The 25,160-nt window shown below is 39.4% G+C and overlaps 1 protein-coding gene across 4 annotated transcripts in view; it reads right to left on the bottom strand.

The window, feature by feature from the left end:
- The window catches only part of LOC149300037 (leucine-rich repeat-containing protein 28), a 31,318-nt gene extending 7,669 nt beyond the window's left edge, over positions 1-23,649 (bottom strand). Inside the window, exons 1-9 of one of the 4 annotated variants that reach the window (XM_089485728.1) lie at positions 23,633-23,649; positions 22,364-22,538; positions 21,642-21,682; positions 7,023-7,060; positions 5,775-5,912; positions 5,169-5,375; positions 3,057-3,159; positions 2,169-2,344; positions 1,697-1,856 (exon numbers count right to left, since the gene is read on the bottom strand). In XM_089485728.1, coding sequence (XP_089341854.1) covers positions 1,697-1,856; positions 2,169-2,344; positions 3,057-3,159; positions 5,169-5,375; positions 5,775-5,912; positions 7,023-7,060; positions 21,642-21,682; positions 22,364-22,538; positions 23,633-23,649 — 1,055 coding nt within the window. Of the gene's footprint in view, positions 1-1,696; positions 1,857-2,168; positions 2,345-3,056; positions 3,160-5,168; positions 5,376-5,706; positions 5,913-7,022; positions 7,061-21,641; positions 21,683-22,363; positions 22,541-23,632 lie in introns of those variants that run through there. The other 3 variants (XM_089485731.1, XM_089485729.1, XM_089485730.1) reach the window with 3 other exon arrangements.
- Between the last annotated feature and the right edge of the window lie 1,511 nt (positions 23,650-25,160).

Here is a 25,160-nt window from a genome sequence, read left to right as displayed (position 1 = left end):
GCCGTGCTTGCCAGTTGGGTCACATTCTTGATCGGTATTGCCTGATGCTCACTTTCTGTTGTATTTGCTTGTCGTCTCTCTTCGGGGCGCAGCCGCCGCGTTTACACCTGTGGTATGTTCTTGTGACCGTACTGGTTTGATGTGATATGTTTTTCGCCAACTCTAAGGTGTACTCCTTGCTATTGAGCACCTGCTCTATTCACTTACTGCCTCTCTCGCGGACGAGGACGCTAGGTTTTCGTCTGTTGACTGCTCTTGTGACCGTCCTGGCTAGATGTGTTATATTTTATGTCAACTACGTTTTGCATTTCTTGCTATTCAGCTCATGTTGTATTCACTTGCTGGGAGCATTGTTGCTCTTTCTTGTATCTCAATTGAATCCTCATGCCGTTCCCCCCACCCTTTTTTCTTTCTGTACCCCTCTCCCTTCGTTAAAACACAAAACGTCAATAAATATTGATTTACCCTAAAAGGAATTGCATATCTTTAATTGCAAGATTAGGTAAATTTAAATGCCCGCAATTTAATGGTCTCTGACCCACAGGGCATGATTTGGCAGTGAACAGGTAAATGCACTATTCTAGAAGAGAGATGTGAAGATTAACATCCTATTACCTCTAGTTGTTAAGTACCTTCATTTTTAACATATTTTTCAAACTATACATGCTACATTAAAACAAGCTATGCAAATAAATACCTATATATACATATGCTGACAGGTTCTTTATAGGTCATTTAATTCTCTGTGTCCAGAAGACAGGGTTCATTGACTAACACATCCTACAATATCACAAGTTCTCCTTTCCTCAGTTTAACAGATGTTTTCACAGCGTTTTCGTTCATCTTCACTAATAATCTCAATAAATACATTTTCTTCTTTATTACCAATAAACTGCAACCACTGTTTGTACATTTACTATGTCTCCCTATGACTAATGGAGTATCTTTCTGGGTCCTCCCCCCCTTAAACATTTTCAAAATAAGCTGGTTGTTTATTCATAAAATAGTAAGAACAATAACATAATTTCTAAACTGTAAGGCAAACCGGCAGACATGGCAAAGTATCTAAGCAAGGAAATTATTTTAGGGAGGACCTTAAATACTTGCTCAGAGTAGGCCTGCACTAGAACATCTTCAATCAGTATCATTGCACTGTATACCCTACTCTTTAAATCATCAAATACGTTTGGATACTGTGATACTTTAGGGCACAGTTACATTTATAAATAATTGCACTCCTAAAAGCCTTCCATTAAAGTACTGTGGTTGATGTAACTTACCCCTGCATCTCTTCCAACTCTTTGTAATAATCTTGCCCTAGAGGTCTATGTACTAAAGGGATCATTGGCAGGAGAGTTTACAAGACAATTTTGTTCTCATTCCCTCACTTTTTTAGCTGGTAGATTTCTTCAGCAAGAAGGGCTGGGCTGGTCCTGCATAGTATGTATTGTTAACTGAGGGAATAAACCCAACTTTCCCATTCAATTTCCCCATAAGTGAATAGATCCAATAATGTGTTCTAAAGGAACTTTTCAGTACTGATGTATAAATAATCTCTTCCAATAACACTTCCAGACAAAATGATTTTACGGTCTTTGAAAGACCAACTTCTGATAAATGCAACATTGAATTTGGATCTTATATTGCTTCCTGCCTGTAATGTTACTCATTCTGCATAAGATTACATTTGCTTTACCCCTGATGAAGTCCAGCCATTGGCGTCTCTCGTAAAGGGAACAGCTTTGGATAAACAATAGTAAACATAGACTGACTGCAACGATGACAGTGCCCCAGTGGGCACTGAAGTAGCTCCAGGAGACTTTTGGGTAATGAGATTGAGGACGTGCAGCGTATATCTAAAAAATATAAAAAGACTGAAATAGGTTAGAGTTGTGAAATAAAAACAATGGTGATAATGCATAAAATAAACATTTTAAAACAGGGAGTATTTTTAAGGAGATTACGGGGTCCACTTTAAACTTTTGATTAGTATAACATTTTTTGGTCAGTTTCCTTACGGGTTCTAGAAAAGATTTCAGATTTTGCTTAGGTACAATCTATGATCTTGTATAGTTGCTAATCTGCCTCTTGGCTAACCCTGCCATAGCATTCCATTTGATATGCACAATGTAAAAGAAAAACACATAATCAGAATAGGCTATTTTTACCTTTTAACAATGTGCAGAAGGCAGCATGGAGAGAACGCAGTGCCAGCTCTTGAAGTGGTAACACAGAGTCTGCTAAGGAACCGATGGCCTTCACCTCAGCTGGGAGATGGACAGTGAGCTCTCCAGAGGTGAACGATAGCAACTTTGTTTCATGGACAGGAACAGGGGAACCACAGCTGCCAAAAAAAGTTCTCAAATCAAATAAAATATTTAAAGCATCTAAGTGTCCTTGAAATTCTGTTGTAATACAGATACATATTATTTACAAATTACTTCTTCCTTTGTGAATCAGAAAGAGGCATTAACAGACAAGAAATAAGGTTTACTCACCAGAGCCAATCTTCCATTCCTGTTCACTTTATCTACTATAAGGTACAACTAAATTACCTGGGTCTAAGACTGGATGAGATGAACTAAGCTTGCCTTGTAGGAAACATCCCAACCATGAGATGAAGCTGTGTTCCTACCAACTGAACCAAGATCACAACAATCTATATGGACTAAGCCAATCACAATGACCATGAAAATACTTGCACTTACACTTGCTTTTGAAAATTATTAACTCCATTCCATAATATAAATGATATCCATTAGGCCACTGTTGACTATTTTTCTAAGCCTATAATTTTTTTTACGTGATGGCTCAGTGGGTGAGAATTGTAGCTGAAGTACCTGCTGTGCAGTGGTTACATATCATTGGAAGAAGTGTGGCAATTGCCCACCAGGATGTTCTAATTTGAAGAATTTGTGCTATTAGCATTTGTTATGCCTTTAAGCATGTTTTTTTATCTGGTCAGATCATTTTCAAATACACAAAACAAACGCAATGAACTGATTTGCACATAAAACCATTTCCCAAAATTAAAGGGGGTAGAGGGGGAAGCTTACCCGCTGCAGCCAATTACTTTGTTGTATAGGTACGAGGGAAGACCCTTCAGCTGAATGTTGTTATCCACATATACATACTGAAGCTCCCGAGATCTTCCTAAATCTAAAGAAATATATAAGTTTGTGATTATACAGAGCTAAGAACCCTACTGCTCAGGTGGTAACTGTTGTTGATTATTTTAGTATGATTGTGATTTATAAATTTAGAAACTAATTTAGAATCTAAACACATTCATTTGGGAATCTTTTTTTTTTTTTTTTTTTTTTTTTTTAACTGTAAATCCAAAAAAATTTACATACCATGGCATATGATTTGTTTCCTAAATTAAGACAAATACTTGTATCTATATTTTTTCCATCTACACTGGCTTTTTGGCAAATGATGGTTTGTGTATGTAGTTTCTAAAAAACAAAACAAAAAAAACCCTACTTGTCTGAAACAAACAATATTTAATAAGTGTGTTTAAACTTCCTCCGTGTAATATGTCATATTAGACCTGCTAAGGAATAGGTGATTGTTATTATGTCCTGATATATAAAACGATAAAATTCAAAGAGGGTGTACTTTCTTTTTCACACAACTGTATAACAACTCTGAGGCAAAAGTCTCAAAGGTAAGGAATTCAGTAGAGATATGTTATTGTCTGCTATGGAGATTGCGCCCCTTTAACATTTTGTACAAGAATTGTTCTTTATGGGGGGGAACATGTGTGAGAGATAAAACAACTTTGTATTCAGGAGTTAAAATTACAAGTTTACTTATTTTATCTACACCACATTCTTTAGTAATATAAAACTTGTTTGAAACTATTGTTGAAAATATCCCTGTGTGTTTTCTACATTGCAACAGCATCTAAATGAAAGAAGCTATATAACCTTCCTTGTTGGCTATTGCCAGTATACAAGGAGAAGAGAACCTTTTCAAAGGACGCTCCAACAGTGAACAACCTAGGAGAAGCAGGCTTAGATTCTGGAAAACACTGCCTTTCCTTCTTGCCGGCTTCTTGGCAGGTGCCCAAGACACACACATATATATATATATATTATATAATAATTTTATCACTGGAGCTCTATTGTCTTGAGAGCAATGTGCTTGTGATTTACAATGCAATTTAAACAGGTGCTGACAGACTCGTACAAAAGGACTTTTGCTAACTGGACCAAAGAAAACCCATCTTTATATAGAAGCTAAGAGAACAGGGCAAACTATACACACACATTTCTGAGGGACAAGTGAGACTTCCAAATAATCTCATCCAAGTCATCAGTCCCAACAGAATTATTCATATTAACAGCTTATGATGCTTGCAGCTAGAGACATTTCTTTAAAATTGGTTGGATGAACACAAAAATGATCCTCACCTCTGTCACATTTAACACTTAAAATGTGCCATTAAAATTTACAAGTTACAGTAGGCTCATGGAAAGCATCGTAGTCCTACAGGTAATTAATATTTCTTGTATCAATTACAACTTAAGGCAAAGGACATCATTACTTGAAGACCTCTTTCAGCCAGCGAGGAACGCCTCTCCAGTTACAAGTGTGTTACATGTTGATATATATGTAGCACATCAAGTTGTTATGAGCCAAGTACTTTCAATGAGTTCAGTGCTTGAATTTTGCAGGGCTAGTCAGGGCAAAAATCTTCTTTTCTCGTCCTTATTACTCTGATTTTTTTTTTAACAAATTTATGAAATGGACCCTTCACGAAGGTTCATTTTGGGATTGCCAAATTAAAAGCAAAATCCATTAAAATACATTTAGTTGAAGCCTTTCAGTTTTGGGAAAACCTGCTCAAGGTCAAATGCTGAGCTGAGTTGCCATTATATGGGGCTCAGGATGGGGAGTTGCACCCAACTTCTTATATACTTCAACTAATCTGATACATACATTACATTCTGTTTTAATAACCTTTTCAAGTATATTAAGGTATTTTGAACCAAAATAAAGGCAAAACAAAAGATGAGGAAACAATTTTTAAAAATGAAAGTCAACCCAGCTCTATGTGATTAATGAAAGATTCTGGTGTAATTTCTTTCTGTTTTATTAATGTCTCTCACGGTTTGGTTTTGTGACAGTTCTGGGACTAATTGCATCCTCACCTCACTCACCCAGTGGTAGAGATGCCAGACAGTTACCAGCCATAGAGAGTTCATTGAGGCTGGCTAGCTGGCACAGGTGACGCGGAACGCTGCACAGGAGGTTGCGATCCACCGTTAGATACTGCAGAGAATGGCAAAGACACAGTTTCTCCGGCAAACTGACCAGGTGGTTTGTGGAAAGGTCCAAGGTTTGAAGTTCTTTCAGCATTCCAATTTCTGTAAAAAAAAAAAAAGATGAGGATAGGACTGTAAAAACAATGTCCAAGATCATCCAAAATAATGCCAACACTTTTTCTGTCTCAAACTATAATACGTACAGAAATAAAGAATTTGATGAGATGAGACAATTCAGCACAAATTCTACATAGACAACTGTTTGCTTCACTGATCCATGACTTGGATCAGTTCGCTTGTTCATGACCAGGAGGCATACCCTTATATGTGTTTAGCATGCCCACACAAGATATATATATATTACTTGTATTTATTTACAAGTACAAATTATATATATTAGCACAGTACTATAAAACATTACTGCACACATAACTGAAAATCTACGTTTAGGCATATAAGAGGAAACGCACATTTGTGGGTGTAAATGAATCATGGTTTTACCTGGAGGAAGGTATTTCAGCCGGTTGTTTGTCAGTCGTAAATGCCGCAATGATTTAAGTCTACCAATGTCACGGCACAGAATTTCCAGAGCATTGTCACTCAGATCCAAGGACTGCAGCTTCACCAGTGAGCCAATGGCTGTAGAGATTTTGGCGAATGGTAACCAATGACAGAATGGTACTAAATGAATCAAAAGCTAAAGACAGCCAAGCAGATAGATATGCAGAGGAATAAACACAGGCATGGGGCACTCTTGTGGATTCCATTACTGAATGCACTAGGTTAGATTCAATTACATTGAAGGGGAACTCCCACCATACATTTTATGTCCTTTTGTTATTGTCCAATGCTTCTAAGGATTTCTGTATTGTTACAAAACGTTGGGGAAAAATATGAAGTTACTATTTCTGACTAAGAAAGGTGACGCACAACTGTACTACATGTAAATCACACTAGGGAAACCAGGATCTAAAGAAAACCCATGCAAAAAATTGTTTCAGGTAACAAAACCTACTTTGGTGGGAGGTTCTCATTAAATATACGTAACCGCATTTTGATTTTATGAAATAAGTGATTTTGGAGAGTTTGATACACAATTAATATGTTTCTAGCATGATAACTATGATTTCTCCTGAATTACGCAACACAAGTTCTCAATGTGACCTATTCATTAAAGGGAGATCTAAAGGGAGAACTTGTTGGGAGAGTGATCTTTCAGCAACTTGACTTCACTATACATTATGAAGGTATCACGGGTAACTGTTTAGCCGTATAATGGATAATTAAGTCTCCTCATACATTGAATTATCTGTTATACAGGTCACACTAGAGAAACATGCCAGGGTTGGTCATGCATAATGAGTGGTGAAGTAGGGGAGCTAAAACCACAGCTCTCCTGCTAACTGTCCCTTTAGCTATGGTGTTCTGGTGAATTCCTCCTACAAGATGGGCAATGTTAGCCTTTCATACTGTATAGCACAGATTCTTTAATCTTTTAGGTACATAAGCAATTTTCAGAGCCACCATATCTGCTATAGCCATAAGGCCACTTTTCAAAATCTGCATCAGCACCCCTTTTCACTCCATACACAACCGCTGCTTGGTCTAATGTAGCGTGATGCCTTAAAAAGACCTTTGCTTCTTTTTTGTGGCACAAGTGGTTATTTACTTTTCGAAAATGTGTGCAAATGTGGCATTTTACAGAGAGGATGGATTCGTTTGTTACATTGTAACAACACAGACACTCACCTTCTGGAACAAATACAATGTTATTTGAGTGCAGATACCTTGGGAGAAGGGAAACAAATATCACGTTACTTCAATAGATTTATTTCAAGACGTCAACATGTAGCCATGTTAATACACTGAAGAACATCAAGGGCACAGAACAGGCAGATTCACAATGCCTACAAATTTACGTGCCAGCTAGGACTGTTAGGCCATTTCCATTCTGTGTGATACCCTATTAACCATGTGTGATGTAACATGTTAACTGGCTATTCAAGGCTGGTCTACATGTGTTATTCCCAGCTCTTATACACCTAAATGCTTAAAAAGGGAAACTCTAGCCATCATATGCACTTTAAAGCATACGATAGCTGTGTGGTCCCTTTACATGATAGCGCTGTCCCTTTTGCAAATGCATGGAAGGATTCTGCAAAATCCTACTCTATGAGTGTTTCTTTTTCCCCATCCCTAGCTAAATGCTGTGCAGATGTGTTCCCCCAGTCAGCTCCAATGCTATAATATGCATTCTTTTATATAGAGGGTGTCAGGGATGTTAAACTGTTTCATTACTAATATAATAGTCAAAAAGACAAAATATTAAATACCTACTACTCAGACACAGATGCTTTATCCACTAAGATGGTTTAAATTTAGGCCTCAGGACTGAATAACAGATTTTCCATCTGTTCAATCAGTAAGTGTTTTTTCTCCTTAAAGATCCCCTGTACTAAAGAAGGATCCTCCTGTTTGGAGATTCTGCACATCGCGTAAAAAAAAAAATGTTCCTCTGGCATTGATTACGCAGTCCTTGGTTCACTCATATCAAGGTCAACTTGATGACAATGTCCTATTACAAATCTCAGATCCGTGTTACAATATAAAACAGATACTTATAACATTCTTTATAAATTGCTGCAATATGCCGATACTGTTAGAGATATTTGGTGATTGTTACATCTTTATACATAATCCCTATTGGGGTTCATGTTGATGCATTTCATTGGAGAAATAATGGGCCTTCGTTCCATAAGTGCATTACATGAATGGAAATTAAGGTCACCCTTGATGGAATATGGGAGGGCACACTATCGCCCTCCCATATTCCTTTAGCTCACCTTTCCTAGTCCCTCTCCTGCAATACTTTTACTAGTTTGGCTGGTCCATCCCTTACATTGGCACTTTTACCTATTGTGTAATACACCCTAAATCCCTCTAGATTGTAAACTAGTTTGAGCAGGGCCCTCCCCACCTGTTCTTTCTTGTTACTTATTGTGTCCTGTCTACCCATTGTATAGCGCTACAGAATTTGATGGTGCTATATAAAACAATAAATAACAATAATAATAATAAAGTTCCAATAGAATAAAAACATCTCTAAGTTGATATATGTTTATTTTCTTTCTAATTGGAGTGTTGGCCTTCCTCTTTATAATCCTAGCATTTTATAAGGCCAGCTATAGGCAGCGGCAGGAATATTTTTGCTAATGGGTGCACAATTAATACTCATTTATTTACCGACTAAAGTTGGCAATGATGTTTAGTAAAAAGGAAAAAAAAAACACTATTGCTTTTGTGAATATAAACTTTGTAGAGATTGTGTAGGATGGATACATTGTTTGCAAAATATTTAACTACAAAAGGATATCAATAAGGTCATCAGTAATATATATATATTGTGACAAAAGGTGTGGTAAAGTGATAGATGGCAGGTATATTAGACCAGCCTTGGTCAATAGTAGTCTTCTTTAACCCCTTAACGACCTTTGCCGCTTCAGGACCGTCATGGAAAAATGGTCGCTTAATGACCTTTGACGGTCCTGAACCGTCAAAAAATTAAATAAGCTTAAACGGCGTTACTGTAATGCCTCGATGTCGAGGCATTCAGCAAGGCCGAGATGGGCATCGGGGGCCATGTCTGGCCCCTCCCCGGGGCGTCAACACCCGCCATACATTGTATGGCGGTGGACGCCCGTTTTAAAAGCGTTTAGGAGGCGATCAACGATCAGGAGGCATCCAGCGACACCAAACACTTACCTCTGGATGGGCTGTGACCGCTCCGGAGAGCGGTCACAGCCGCAGCTGCCGGTGATCTTCGCCATCAGCAAGAATGTGGCGGCCCGGGAAAAAAACAATAAAGATGAAAGAGTTCGCTAGATGGTCTCCAGACCCTCTAGAGAACTCTGGCTCCACTTGCAGGTTGAATACAGGTACTGCACTCAACCATGCAAGTCAATGGAGCCCAGCTTTCTAATCACAATGTGATTAGTAAAATATTCAAAAAATAATAAAAAAAATAAAAAGTACTAACATTTAAAAATAATTATGCAGTGATGTCACTAGATGAACCATCCAGTACCAGCAAAATGTGTAAAAAAAATATAAAAAAGTCTTAAAAAAATAAAGTTTATTATTTTGAGCAAGTGCTAAAATTTCTAAAAAATCTCAACAAAGAGTTAAAATAAAAGCACTTCAAATACCCAAGGGGTGTCTAATATAAAAAAAAATGGCTGATGGGGTAAATTGGAGTGGCAGAGCTCAAAGATAGGGCATAGGTACAGACTGACCAAAATGGAGATAAAAAGCGCACTTCCCAAATGTGGCATTTTAAATCTCAAACAACACGACAAACCCATGCATGTGGGGTATCACTGCACTCAGGAGATGTTCCTGAACACACATTGGGGTGTTGTTTGACAGTGACATATACCAGAACCTGTATATCTATAACTAAAGTACAATTTGTGTGAATAAAAAAAATTACTATTACAAAGTTTGACAAAGTGTAGTTGCATAACTGTTGCATGGAAAGGGTTAAAATAACAGCATTTGAAATACCCTGGGGTGTCTAGTTTTTTAAAATATATGGTTTGAATGGGTTAAATTGAGTTAACCGGCTTCAAAGATGTTCCAAAGAGGAGATGGAGGCAGACTGACCAGATTTTTAAAAAAAGGTTTGGAAATCATAAAAAACGCTGCTTGTACTTATTGCCCTATAACTTACAAAAAACAGTAAAAAACATAAAAACATTGGGTATTTCTAAACTCAGGACAAGTAGTAGAATCTATTTAGCTAGTTTTTTTACTTGGGGCGGAGCATCTGGAAGAGCAGGGTGGGCAAGTGCTCCAACAGCACTAATTGCTGTTTTGATCCAGTCTGGAGCCTGCATTCTGGACAGGAGCTCCACAGGTGTAGAGGAAGCCACTGTTATGCCAGCTAGGAGAGCTGATGAACTGAGGGGTGGTTTCTCTCTGCAAAGCCGTATTGATGGTAACTTGTGACCTGTTTTATCCTAAGCAAGTGCTCAAGCAAAAGCAAAGACTGTTATTCTGCTTATAACTGCTGCTGTTTATTCCTTTAAAATAAACATTGAAGCTGAGCTGGATGTGTCCTGGACTTCATTTACCCTAGAAGAATGTGGTTACAGCCAAGATCCTTGACAAAAATCCCAAGGAAAAGGGAGGCCTGTCACAATACACACACACACTCTGTCAAAAAGTCTGAAATCCGAAGGTTTTTTTGTATCTTTTCACTGTACTAGCAATCTCTCCACACAGACCCCTGGAGCGTTTCGGTAAAGGGCAGACTGAAGGACCAGCGTCTGGTTTGGCAATTGTCCTGCTGGCTGCCGAGCCATGTTCACAAAGATACTTGATACTTTCTGCCCTTTACGTGTCTTAGGGAAGGACAAGAGTGGGAGCGTCTGAAGGACAATCTTTTAACCTTATGCATTCTTGCTGGTAACTAGAACACTTTAATCCTCTCACGTAACGTGATACTTTTTTTCCACTGTAACACAGAAAATAATAAAGTCTGAAAATGTTGTAGACACTGTGCATATAACAAAAGTTAGCTATAATTATGATTTGTCTAAAATTCTCAGAATAGTGACTGTCGCTTTTAAATCACTGCCAAATTTTAAACCTGTCATGGCTGAAGACTGCAACCAGACAGGGCATAACCTGAGTATATGACTACTTAAAAAAAACCTTACTTTGTGGTCTTTTAGACTGTGGAAGAATACAGGATGATCTATGTCCCATATTCTGTTCTCCTGAACAGTACATTTCCACTAACTACTGATAACACCAGTTTGTTTGGCTACATCAGCCTGACCTTCTTCGCTATTAGTTGTATAGATATGTTTACTAATAAGGGCATAGTACTATTTTTTGTATTATGATAGGTTTAGGATAGGGCGTTATTTCCGGTTTTACTGATAAATGATTATATAAATATATCCATAATGCGTCATAATAAACAGGAATCTTATTATACAAACACTCTTGTCTGTGTGTCTGATTTTCTCTCTAACTGGTCGATCAGGATACTTATACAATTTGGAACCCCAAGGTATAGAAGTACTTGGAAATTCTCCGACAGTAAATTGGTGCCGAAACCCGGGACCTGGCAACATCCACCGCATCCGGACCTCGAGGAGGGGTGACCACCCAGTGACGGGGAAACAAACCAGCTGCAGCATGGTAAGGAGCTTTATTCTTACTTTATCTTGTTTCGCCCTGACTGTGAGGTCACCTTTAGTCCGGGTGAGTGTTTGGTTAAAAAGGCTGGGTCCTGTGAACTAGATGAATACCTATACCTTGTGGGCATTCTTGGTATGAGTGGGATGGATGATGACAGATGTTTGACTTTGGAAATTGTGTGTATTGTCCAGACCGTGGTGTTAGGTGGTGCCTTTCTTACCTGGCTGTTTAAAAAAAAAATCAAAAAGTGTACAAAAAGGGCTCTCCCCTTCCAGTTTTATGTGAAGGAGAAGTATACGGTGATTATACTGTCTCCAGCTGACGGAGAAGTGTTTTAATTATTGTGGTGCAATTGTTGCAGATTACACTGTCTACGGCTGACACAAAGAAAAGTCCTCTGCAGGGGGTGTGTGTTAAGACGTCGTTGTTCTGTGTCGGAGACATAAACTGGTGCAATGGGAAACATGCTGAGTAGCCCCTGTGAGGGCAGTCCCATTGTAAAAAGCGGTATGAGGATAGTGCGTGAAAGAGAGGGGAAGGGAGTCATAAAAGGCATCGAAAAAATGTTGAAACAAGCTGGTATGACTGCAAGAACTGCTAGTCTTGAGCCACTGATTTGGGAGAAGTTCATACGAACTAATAAAGGTTGGTTGCAAGACCATGGTCTGGAAGCAGAAGCACACGCTTGGCAGAGAGTGTCTGATGATGTTTTGAGAAATGGATATAAGTCAGTTATAAGACGCGGCCGAGTCTTATACGAATGTTATGATGAGGGGGTGAAAAATCCTAACGTCGCTTTAGAACCACCAGCCTACCCACCTCTCAGTAATTCTACAAGTGACCCACACGAGGGGTGGGATTGCCCGAAATGTGGTTGGACAAATCCTTGGTGGACAGATATATGCCGTAATTGTAGGTTCCCTAGACCTCATTATTGTTCACGCTCCGCAGCCAAAAGAATGGGTGTTTATCCAGTTATAACTCGCTCCACCGTTGTTACATCTCCAACCCATGAAACACCACATCTTTCAGTGCAATCATTTATTGTAACTAGAGGAACCGTGGCAGTTAATATAGATGGAACAGGGAGTTTGGAAGAAGGGGCTGCGAGAAGCACACGGAGAACGCCTGCTATGCAGGATGATGATTATGAATTGAGACAAATTTGGCCAACATCACAGAATATAGCCAAGTACGCTGAATATAAACCCTGGTCCCCTTCAGATCAGTTAGCAATGATGAAACAAATGCCTGATATTGAGAATTTGGTTGATGTGAAAGTAGGGGCAGTCATGTCCAGTATTATAAAGACTTTTGTCCATGGTCATCGACCAATACGTGATGAGGCATAGTTTAGAACTGTTTTAACCTCAGGTATAAGTTACTGTAAACTTATTGCTGAATGGGCAAGGCTAAAACAACAGGAGTTGTCAGTGACTTTACATGATATTACTCAGGATAAAGATGAATCGGTTGAAAAGTTTTTTGCTAGGCTCCAGACCAGATGGAGCAATTTGGGATATTCTCCCCAGGATCAGTTAGCCCTCAGGTTGTTAACTGGCAGTTTTGTTGAAGGTTTGTTGTCTAATATCAGTCAGGGTGTTAGACGAGCGCGTCCTGAGTGGAGGGGTCTTGATCCCGGTGATTTGCTGAAAATTGCAAAAGGTGTCGAAGCTGATATCAGACCAAAAAAAGTGTTGGTTTCCCAGGTCGAAGGCAAAAATCATAAAGGCAATTACCGTGGTAGAGGAAACCGGCAAGGCAGAATGGTTTGCTGGAATTGTGGAAAGGAGGGGCATACCCAGAGACGCTGTCAGTCTCCTCCACAAGAATCCAAAGCTGTTACGCAAGAATTACCACCCCCCTCCCTCTGCACCATAGGAAGTAGGCAACCCAGTACCGGTGCACAAATTACATACTGATCACACAGGCCCTACAAATTGGGTTCCTATTGCTTTACCAGGCAACCATACTTTACATTTTTTATTGGATACTGAGTGCACCGCAAACATTTATTTCCGTGTGAAGTAACTAATGATTTTATTTCTTGTGTTGGTATTGACGGTAATCCTACTCAAACCTCTCTAACACCTGAAATGAAACTCAGACTTTATGATTCCACACAACGTGTCACTAGATTGTTGTTTAGTGATTCCACACCTGAGAATTCTCTCATCTTCTGGTTTAAATTCTGAACATCTGTTGGAGTTAACAGCTGATGTCTCCTCTATGTTTGTGAATCAGAATATCCCACCAGTTGAATATTCAGATTTGTTGAGTCAAGTGGTCTAAGGGAAAAACCGATACTGGCCGATTGCGAGTTGTTCCAGTTCAGGTGCGATTGAAGGAGGGTGCACAATTACCATGTTTAAAACAATAACCATTGAGTCCTGCCCCCAAGAAAAAGCTATAGCTTCAATTATTAAAGATTTTCTAGCTATGGGAGTGATAGTTCCCACTTCCTCTGTGTGCAATACTCCATTGTATCCGGTCAAGAAGAAAACTATAAAAGACAATGAAGTCACGTACCGGATGGTACACGACCAAAGAGCTGTGAATGCTGTGACTGAGTTGATTACTCGGATTGTACCGAATCCAAATACTCGCAGATACCGTTTACGGCTACAGTATTTACAGTTATTGATTTATCCAATGCGTTTTCTCAGTCCCGCTACATGAAAATAGTCAATATCTGTCTGCACTTACATTTCAAAATACACAGTACACTTGGACTGTTCTCCCTCAGGGGGCACAAAATTCCCCAACTTTGTACAGTACAACTATGTCACAAATATTGCAGATATGGGAGGGAGACCCTGAATGTGTAATTTTACAGTATGTCGATGATTTGTTGCTATGTTGTCCTACTCTAAGTGTCAACAGGCAACGCTGTCTGTTTTGAGTTTTTTTGCTGAACAAAGGTGCAAGGCCTCAAAAACCAAGTTACAATTTTGTAAGGAAAAGATAATTTTTCTGGGGCATTGTATTTCAGCAGGTGTTAAACATCTTACAGACGATCATAAAATAGCTATCCAAAATATTCCATTACCCAGTAGTCTTAACCCCTTCAGGACCGGGAGGTTAACAGTCACCGGTAGACCGGGACGTACCAGGTACGTCTCCTCCAAAAACCGCCCCCACGATCGGCAGGAGTCTGGGCAGACCAGCAGAGCCGCTCAGAGCCCGCCCCCAAGCCTACGATCACTCCCACGGAGTGATTCTCTAGGCAGAAACCGCGATTGCAGAAAAATCTGCAATCGGGGTTTCAGCTGCCACAGGCAGCTTCAGGGAAGGGGGTAGTGTGTTGAATGGGACCTGACCCAACACCCCCCTGCTGCCTGATCGCTCCATGAGAGAGTCAGTGCAGCGTTAACCCATTCAATGCCGCGATCACGGCATTGAAGGGGTAATTCCCGTTTTGTAGGGGGCTCTGCTGCTGGTGGTCTGCCTGGAAGCCCAGGCAGACCAGCAACAGCAAAAACGAGCCCCCAGAAGTCCTTTGATCAGTCCTGTAGGACTGATCAAAGAGACTCCTCCCCTACAATCTCCAGTCTATTGGAGATTGTGTCCCAGCTGCCAGAGGCAGCTTCAGGGACAGGGAGACAGGGTTCTTTGGTCTCCACATGAGTGTGGAGACCAGACCCCCCCCACCCTTCCTCAGTTAACCCCTTCAATGCTGCGATTGTGTATGACCCCCATCGCAGCATTGCAGGGGTTAATATTAGTCCCCACAAGCTTGTGGGGACTAAATATCAGTCAATGCTGTGCTTCAATGGAGCATCAGTATTGAAAGAGTTAAAAAAAAAATGTAAAAACTAATAATAATAAAAAATAAATAAAAAAATTTAAAAAAATAAATAAATAAAAAATTTATAAAATAATAATAATTAAAAAAAAAATAACAGCACTGACCTGAAAGTCCAGGGTGCTTACAGGTCAAATGCTATGCTGGGCTGGGCTGGGCTGATCAGATCGCTCCTGGCCAATAGGAGTGATCGGATCATTATGGCAGCACACGGATGACCCTGCTCTACAAAGAGAGAGGGGTCATCTAGGGTAATAATGAAAAAACACAAATTATTAATAAATGAAAAAATCATAATTATTACCTGATCACTTGTCGGTGACATTTTAAGTCGCTGATTATTGATCGGTCTCCCTGATTGATGTCAGCGGCCTAAACCCATCACTTACAAGTAATCTGAAAAAAAAATATTTAAAAAAATGTAAATGCACATGTTCCAGTTTTGCCCTCATAGCTTCCTCAGAAAAATGCATGAACCATGCATGTGAGGCCTTGTTGGAACCGGGGGATGTTGGTGAACTAAATGTGGTGTTTTCTTCCAGTGTTACACATATGCTGTGCAAGAAATAAATTGCAACATTGAAATTTATGCGTTAAAAACGCAATAAAATAATTTCCCTGTGAAGTTTGGCAGACATCAGTGAAGAAATGGCTGGCTGAAAACTGTCAAAACTACCCTAGTTGAACACCTTGACTCGTCTACTGTTCATAAATATATACTTTTATGGGGTAATTTACAGTGGGGGGAAAACCAATTTCTGAAAATTCCAAATTTGAAAAGTAAAATGCGCATGTTCCAGTTTTGCCCTCATAGCTTCCTCAAAAAATGCATGAACCATGCATGTGAGGCCTTGTTGGAACCGGGGGATGTTGGTGAACACAATTTGGTGTTTTCTTCTGCAGTTGCACATATTCTATACAAAATATAATATAAAATCTAAAGCAACATTGCAACATATGCAAAAAAAACCCCCAAAAAATATAAAAATACCTCTAAATTTGGCAGCAATTGGCGATAAAATCCCTGTTTGAAAAGTGTCAAAATGACCCTAGTTGTACACCTTGACTTATCTACTGTTCATAAACATATAATTTTGGGGGGATAATCACTATCTGTGACAACTATTGCAGTTATTAGGCTACCATGCCAAATTTGAAAAAAAATTACATTTCAAAAATGTGATGCATGCCTTGCAATATTTTCCCTATACTGGTCAAAATAGATAAAAATCCGGGCCATGTTGGGTGGTTTCCAAATCAGGACAACTTAATGAATATATTTGGGATAATTTTTTCCCATTGGTTCAACGTGTGTACAATTTGTATGTATACAAAACTGTAAAAAATGCGTATTTTTTCATTTTTTCCCCACTTTTTCCAGTTTATTTCAAACAAAACAATGTACTACCCAGCTTAATATGGTTTCAAATGAAAGCCCTACTTGTGCTGAAAAAAACAATATATGATTTGTGTGGGTGCACCAATTGATGAGAGAAATTACAGTTGAAGAAAGACATGGCAAAAACACAAAAACGGCTCCGGTCCTTTAGCGACACGTTAGTATCAAAATCCCGGTCCTGAAGGGGTTAAACAAGTACAAATGTTTTTAGGGTTTGTGTCATATTGTCGTTCGGATATGCTCCGCCTCCGAATATATGCAACTGTTGTATGATTGTTTAACAACGGAACCGTTTGTACTGACATCGCAAGCTGAAGATGCATTCCGTACTTTAAAATTGTTGGCGACTACGGCCCCCGCGTTGGGCCTCCCTGCTTATGACAAACCATTTGCTTTGTATTGTATGGAATGGAACGGGCATGCAACTGCTGTTGTTTCACAGCGACATGGCGAGTTGCGTATTATTCTTGCCAACTCAATCCTGTGGCACGAGGTGCCCCTTCCTGTGTACGGGCTGTGGCGGCTGTTACAGCCCTCCTAGACAAAGCATCTGAAATAATTCTTGATTTCCCAGTGACTGTGTTCACGCCACATGATATTCACAGTATTTTAAATCAGGTGCAGCCAAAACATCTTCATACCGCCAGACATCTGCGTATGCAATGTGCCCTCCTTTATGCCACCCAATGTAACTCTTAAACGTTGTCTCACGTTGAATCCAGCTACATTGTTTCCGCTGGAGTCAAAAGGGGGGAGTGAAGGGGTTGAGGAGGATAGTGGAGTGTGTGAACCCCATGATTGTGTTGCAATTATGTCGCAGGAAACAGCAGGTTTTGAACATGAAATACCGTTGTTTAATCCAGATTTTGAGTATTTTGTAGATGGATCACGGTTTGCAGAGGATGGTGCCTTCTACACCAGGTATGCTGTCATCTCCGCACACAAAGTAGTTAAAGCAGAACCACTCGCTCCTCACTGCTCAGCACAGGAGGCAGAGCTGAAGGATCTCACTGAGGCGTGTCTATTGGTCAAGGGTAAGACTGCTAATATCTATACTGATTCTAGGTATGCGTTTGGCATTACACATGATTTTGGACCAATTTGGCGGGAGAGACTTTTTGACGTCCGCTGGACGACCAATCAAGAATGAAAAAGCTGTTCAATATCTTATGGATGCGTTGATGCTCCCAAAGGCATTAGGAATAATTAAAGTCAAGGCTCATGATAAAGCTGATGATCCAAGATCTCAAGGTAATGAGCGTGCGGATAGAGTGGCTAAAGTAGCTGCACAGAAACCATTAGACGGGCTGCTGCTGGTCCAAATAAAGGAAGAAGTCGAGACACCAGTCACCCTAGATATCCTGAAAAGTCTACAAAAGCAAGTAAATATGGAAGAACGGGACTCATGGGTTCTGCTACAGAAGAAGACGGATTGTGGAAAAAGAACAAACTATGTTTGCCACTGGCATTATACCCAATGGTGGCACAGGTAACTCATTGTTCTAAGATGACTATGATCAATTTGGTCCAGAAGGTTTGGATTGATCCTGGATTTACAGTTGCTGCTGGTAAGTTTACCCAGTGGTGCATGATCTGTGCAAGGTATAATAGGGGGGGAAACCGTTAAGACACCCCAAAAGCATTTACCCAGGCCTTTATACCCATTTCAGAGATTGCAGATATGAATGTGTTGGTGTGTGCTGATGTCTTTTCAGGTTGGCCTGAAGTGTATCTGGTGGCAAAGGCAACAGCAAAAGCTACGACAAGTAAACTTCTGAAAGAACTGGTATGTAGATTTGGTCTACCCGAAACGTCAGATTTTGACGCAATTAGGGGTAGAACAGGCTTTTCATACCCCGTACCATCCCCAGAGTAGTGGGAAGGTAGAGAGATTAAATGGAATACTTAAGAATAAGATTCAGAAAGCGATGGCAGAGACAGGGAAACCTTGGCCAGAATGTCTACCGTTTGTTTTCTGTTTGCATTGTTTTCTATCAGATATAGTTCTCAGAAGAAGACAGGGATGTCGCCGTTTGAGATTCTGTTTGTAAGTGCCCCACGGATAGGACTGTATTTCTCTCAGTCGTTAACTATGAAACATAGTAGTATGACAACCAATGTTCAAGCATTGCAGAAAAGGCTTAATGTGGTATATAAACATGTGTTTGATTCCCTTCCAGACCCAGATGTAAGCAATTTTACGCATGATTTGCAACCTGGTGATTTGGTCGTGATAAAGAAACACACAAGGAAAAGCCTTGAGCCCAGATTTGATGGTCCTTATCAAGCGCTGTTAACAACCTCTACATCAGTTCTATTAGAAAAGTGAACTGGATACACGTTAGCCATTGCAAAAGAGTCCGTGAACCTGGTGATACAGAAAAGACGGTACCATGATTCCAATTCTTTTTCAAACCATATGGATTTGCTGTGCTTTTATTATCAGCTTATCATACCCAGGAGCTACATCACCGAGTTCTACAGGAGCAATGGGATTTGTCCCTTTCACGTGAAAGGGACAAGTTACTTCCGGAGACAAATATGTGGCTATATCTTCCAAAAGAAGTACTTAATGTATCTCATCTTTGTTTATCCAATATGGTAGATGCAAGACATTTGTTACGGACTTGTCTCATAGCTATACCAGCGTCCCAACAGACTTTGTTCTACTATTTCACAAATGTATCACATAGCAATGATACAATCAATATGGATTTGCACGATATCATGTTCTTAACCCCATATCATTACTGCAGCAATTGTCCTACTACATTTGATCTCAAATGGAAAAATTTGGCAAAGATTGTGATAGGGCAAGTTGTTAGAGGGACTATTTTTTACAATATGACGTGTGATCCAGCGAAAATAGATAGATGTGCCCAGAGAATAATCGAAAGATCTGAGGAACCCCTGAAATGATACTATATGTCAGCAAAGAGTGTGTACACCGGTCACTAATTATATGAAATGTTTTTACACATCGACACAAGCCAGTTTCGACCGACATGTTAAGTTGCCCAAAGGATGTATTTTTCTTGAGGCAATGCATTGTATTCATATATACCTGGAAATATTACAGGGGGACCATGTACTCTAAGCAGGATAGGGTTCTTTGCACTGTCTGTGCCTTCTATTTCTGATTTTAAACGTGATACTAACTCAAGTATAAGTGAGGATTGTATATCTGATCTGAGATTGTTATCTAGGTAAAAATATGAGTCTTGGGGTATCAATAGTTGGATGGGGTGGTCTGCCAGTCTACAATACTCGCACTATCAATGCTTTAGCCTGCGCTATGGTGAAGGGGTTAAATCACACATCAATGGCTTTAGAAGAAATGTTGCTAGATTTGAAAGGTACACTGTGTTACAAAATCGAGCAGCTATATATTATCTTCTATTGAAACATAACCATGGTTGTGAATATTTTGCTGGTCTCTGTTGTTTCAATTTGACTGACCATTCTAAATCCATGCAATACCATATGCAATCTCTCAGAAATTTGATCCAAGGGATGAAACAAGATGCTTAGTAGTTTAATTGCTATACTAGGTATAAGTATATGTTTATGTTGTATTCAATGTATTCCTAATTTTTTAACAACTGGCTCGAATATCTGTAGGGACAAGCATTAATATACTAGATAAGGTATGAAACAGCTTTTTGCAAGCAGATGAACATGAATATTCTAAGTGCTTGAAGCAACCAGTAAGGTAGTTATATTGCAGATTAGAAGTAGTTTGAGTTGGCTGTATCCGGACGGGAAAATAGTGGTGAAGATGTAATATAAAGTCCTGCAGGAGTAACTAGTATTCCTGAATATATTCTGTCCGGAGGTCAGCTTACTCACAAAAGTGGGCACTGTGGAAGAATACAGGATGATCTATGTCCCATATTCTGTTCTCCTGAACAGTACATTTCCACTAACTACTGATAACACCAGTTTGTTTGGCTACATCAGCCTGACCTTCTTCGCTATTAGTGGTATAGATATGTTTACTAATAAGGGCATAGTACTATTTTATCTATTATGATAGGTTTAGGATAGGGCGTTATTTCCGGTTTTACTGATAAATGATTATATAAATATATCCATAATGCGTCATAATAAACAGGAATCTTATTATACAAACACTCTTGTCTGTGTGTCTGATTTTCTCTCTAACTGGTCGATCAGGATACTTATACAATTTGGAACCCCAAGGTATAGAAGTACTCAGAAGTTCTCCGACAAGACAAAACTGGAAACTTCTGAATGTACGTTCTGTTACTGACATTACACTCGGCCCAGCAGTATCATCTATGTTACATCACATAATCAAAATTAATCACAAAGTGTACACTAGTGGATCACAGCAATAGACTGCAATAGATGGAGAACATTAATATGAATGATGCTACCCCTAAAAATATGCAAATTAAAATGGCAGGGGTATAGGGGTACCAGTGGTAAGTGTAAATTATACCTCCCCAGAAATCCCAAGTAAACAACAACTGAAGTGGTCTGAGTGCCGAATGACACAGATTTTATGTGAAGTGTTGTAAATATAGAGATACGTAATGTAAAGGATCTCGCAAATAAAACATAATTATGGAAGCAACACTTTTCCATCGTACAGGATCTGCTAAAAATCAAACCTAGTGTGCCCATTTTGGTAAGTATGTATAAGACAGCACTAAATACGTTAAAGAGAATAGTGGCGGTAAACGTTTCTCATTGTGAGGTTTACGTTTCTAAGGACTTTAAGGGGACGCTCCAGCCATTGAAATAGACACTCAGACGTTGTTTGAGGTATCCTGCCATGATAAGGTTTATACCGTCTTCTGAAATAATCTGCGGGTATGCAATCAATGTACACTCTGTATAGAACAATATTTCACTGCTCTAACCGGCTGTAGACCTGCATGGTATGTGCACCATCTAGTGGTTAGCTGAAATAAAACGAGTCACTCACAATTCAACCAGATTCGGAAGCTTCTGGGCAAGATTTTCAGGCTGCAAATAAAACATTAAGTAACATTACAGCTAACAGCTTAAGTAGCCAATTAAAGATGAAGGGAAAACAATCAGTTAATTAAAACATTTGTGGAACAACGAGAGATTTTCACATTTTACACATAATATGATACACTACCGGCATTAATTCAGCTCTAATTTCGTGTGAAATGAATAATGGAGTTTGAAAATGAAATTTAAGTTTGATTTAACGCCTCCCTCAACTGCTGGTACAAAAAAATGCAGGAAGCATACATAAATACATTTCCTGCGCATCCTTAGCAGCTCTCTAATTCTAGCTAATGGGGACTATACTAATAGCCAACTGCCATACAAATTGCTGCGGCTACTCCCATTTACTTTAATGACAGCACAGCTCTCGTGGCTCCGATGGGAGTGCTATAGAGCATTGCAGGAAGTGTACATAGGAATGCTTCCTGCTTACACTTCCTGGTTTTGACACAGGCACTCAGGGGAATTAAATGAGACAGACGCGTCAACTTCTTTTAGGTACAGAATGCATGCACTGATTTCTATGCAGTAAAATGTACTGGATTCAATGCATTATAGACTCAAATATTTGAAATGCTAATGAAGTCCCTTAACAATTCTCACCTACTCTTCATGGTTTCTGCCTCATCCCTTTTTTGTGAGACCTAAAGATGTAGTATTGTCACCTACCAGGGTGGTTAAAGAGTTCCTTTTCATATAAAGTCTCTCCAGATACTGCAGTCCCTCATCTTTCAGCAGCTCAATGGGGAAATGGTTAAGGTTCCGGTAATTTAAGAAGAGATTCTTGTGTCTCTCCAACTTGGCCACAGAAATGGCCTGGCAAAGTTCCGATGCCATGTTTGGTTGGGATCCATCCAACTCCACTCACAAGCTCCAAACATCTCACCTCATCTCTGGAATCGGAGAAGACATAGCAACAGTTAAGCACGACGCACCTGATGGCGCAATGCGACGTGAGCTCCAGCACCTTGTAGCATGCGCTCTATATATTTAGATAATGAAATGCCTACATACTGATAGGTTAAGTTACAAATATAAAAAAAAAATATGCATAACATTGTAGCTGTGGAAGACACTCTTCCTCTCCAACAATTTCTTTCAGTTTTAAACATCCCGTAGCATATCAAACTCAGTACAAGCGTATTTGAGATATGCTGTGATCTGTACAGATTCTTCCTTAAAGGGACACTCCACTCATTCCCACCAAATACACCCCCTCTCCCAACTAAGTGCCTTGCAGGAGATGCAGGAGATTTGGCTGAATGCATCTCCTGCACCTGATCTACTCACCACCTTCTAATAGAGTTCAATGCAAGCACTGTTGGATCGTAGAGCTGCTTTAACAACACAGTCTCTTCTGTATCAGGTAAGAGCTTTCATTTTATTTTAATTGTTGTTTTGAAGAATGCATATAAAGGTAGTCACAGGGTACATTAATATGCATTATTCTATAGTAGGAGTGTCAGGGTGTATGAAGAAAACATATGCTGTTGCAAATGGGGTTGGTGAAGTAGTCATTAAAAATTAAGCATAAAAAGTCTGATATTATGAATGTTTTAAGATATCCTTGCTTATAATATGGACACTAAAAATAAGTGCCTCTCAAGAGAAAAGAATGTCTTTTGCTCAGCTGTTTATACATTTTAAAGTCTGACCTAATACCTGTGGAAATCATTGGTCAAATGCTCATTCCAATAAATTCTGGTAAAATCATCTGAATCACTTAAAAATTAATTTCATATATGTTACAGATGTCTGAATGTTTTTTGTTTTATTATGATATAGAGGCACATAAAATCACCAAGGTAACTAGATACCTGCAGAAATCACACCAGTATCTGGTTACCATGGCGACAGCTTCAAGGTCCATCATCTCTTACATACAGAAGTGCAAAAGTTTCAAGAAAGGAACATGAAATTAAGTTTTCATAATATGTTATGGGAACCGCCACCATTTTTGTATTAGTATCAGTGCTGTTTTTTTGTTTTGTTTTTACTAAAAACCTGTTCTAGTCTTTGCATGATGTTTTCGAACAGATGAATATTAGCCATTTGTATGTGTCCTAATTCTGTTGTCCTAGCCCAATCTACTAAACAATTTACCTGACTACTTATCTAATGGAAGTCTGACTAATGACAGGTACAGACTTTATTAGCATTTCCATAAAGAATCAGTTCATTGTGGTGTTTGTGCAGGTTAAGGCACCCAACATATCACGACTGACAAACAATGGTGGCCTCCTGATCTGCAAATACAGGAGGAGTACAGCATGGGGTGGGTTAATGGAAGTTGGTGTAAAATAGGTTGTAAACAAATCTTTTTTGCCTGTTTTTTTCTTTACTTTTTTATTGATCAAATTACTAATATGCACTTGCTGACCCGAAACCAGAGAGAAAAAAAACCCCACACAGTTTTTCCAATACCTGTTTTGGCTTCATATGAGCATATAAATGAGCCTGCCTCAGGTTTAAATGTCCCATATACTTTGCACTTGGCTGTTTATGGACTGAGAACGAACACACCACTGGGGGACGAGGATCAAGTGTTAAGAGCTGAGCACAGCTGCAAAAACAGGTGGCATACAAAAGCAGTTCAGCTCTGCATTAATATGCATCGGCGTTAAAATGCCCCGAGTGTTTAGACTTTAGTAAGAAGAAATGATCCACAACAGTACTGTCTCCATCAGGTTTATATGTTACTTGCGAAGGATTAGTTTAAAAAAATAAAATAAAAAAAATCAGCTCTCCTAACTGGTAATAAATTGTTTAAAACATGTAAACCACAGGCACACTTTTTTCTCTGCCATTGCCTCTGTCACTGGTCCTTTGCCATGTAATTGTTCTCTCCATGTGCTGTGTAAGCGCCAGGACTTTGAAAAGATCTCTTTCTCCCCGACACATTAATCTCCCAGCTGTTGCAGCCCATCAGGCATAACCGATCACCAAAAGGTCAATCTGCCCCTATGTTATGTGTCACTAGGGCCGACCTTTGGGTTTAAAACAGTAAAACTTGGGGGAGTAACATTTTATCCTGTGGTTCTGTTTAATCATAATTCTTATGGAACTTCAGGTGTTGATGTAACCTATACTAAACCATGTCAAAAGACGGAATGTAGATGTTTGTCTGGCTTTTGTACAAAGCGCCATCAGGTATATGTTTGGGTAATATTACCATTAATTTTGGCACTCGTATTGGAAACCTGAACACATGAACGAGCATTTTAAATAAATATAGTTCCATTAGTCATTTTGACAGATGCTAAGCCTATGACCTGATCCATAATGGAACTGAAAGACTATTGGACTCTGGACGCATTTCAGATGTTATGAAAAACAGTTTAACACGGCCAGCTACGTGGGCGCGATGGGATAACAAAATGTCAACTCGTTCTTCGAGCAGAAGAGCGATGTACGGGTTTTTCATCCCCGGTCATTTATTGTGACGTTTTGCAGAAGAACCAGCTTT

This window comes from Sceloporus occidentalis, unplaced genomic scaffold (assembly GCF_023333645.1).
Source record: "Sceloporus occidentalis isolate IW3139 unplaced genomic scaffold, rSceOcc1.0.p SCAF_26, whole genome shotgun sequence".
In the NCBI taxonomy this organism is placed as follows: Eukaryota; Metazoa; Chordata; class Lepidosauria; order Squamata; family Phrynosomatidae; genus Sceloporus; species Sceloporus occidentalis.
Note: the sequence above shows the minus strand (reverse complement) of the source record. Positions and strands in the feature narration are given on the sequence as shown.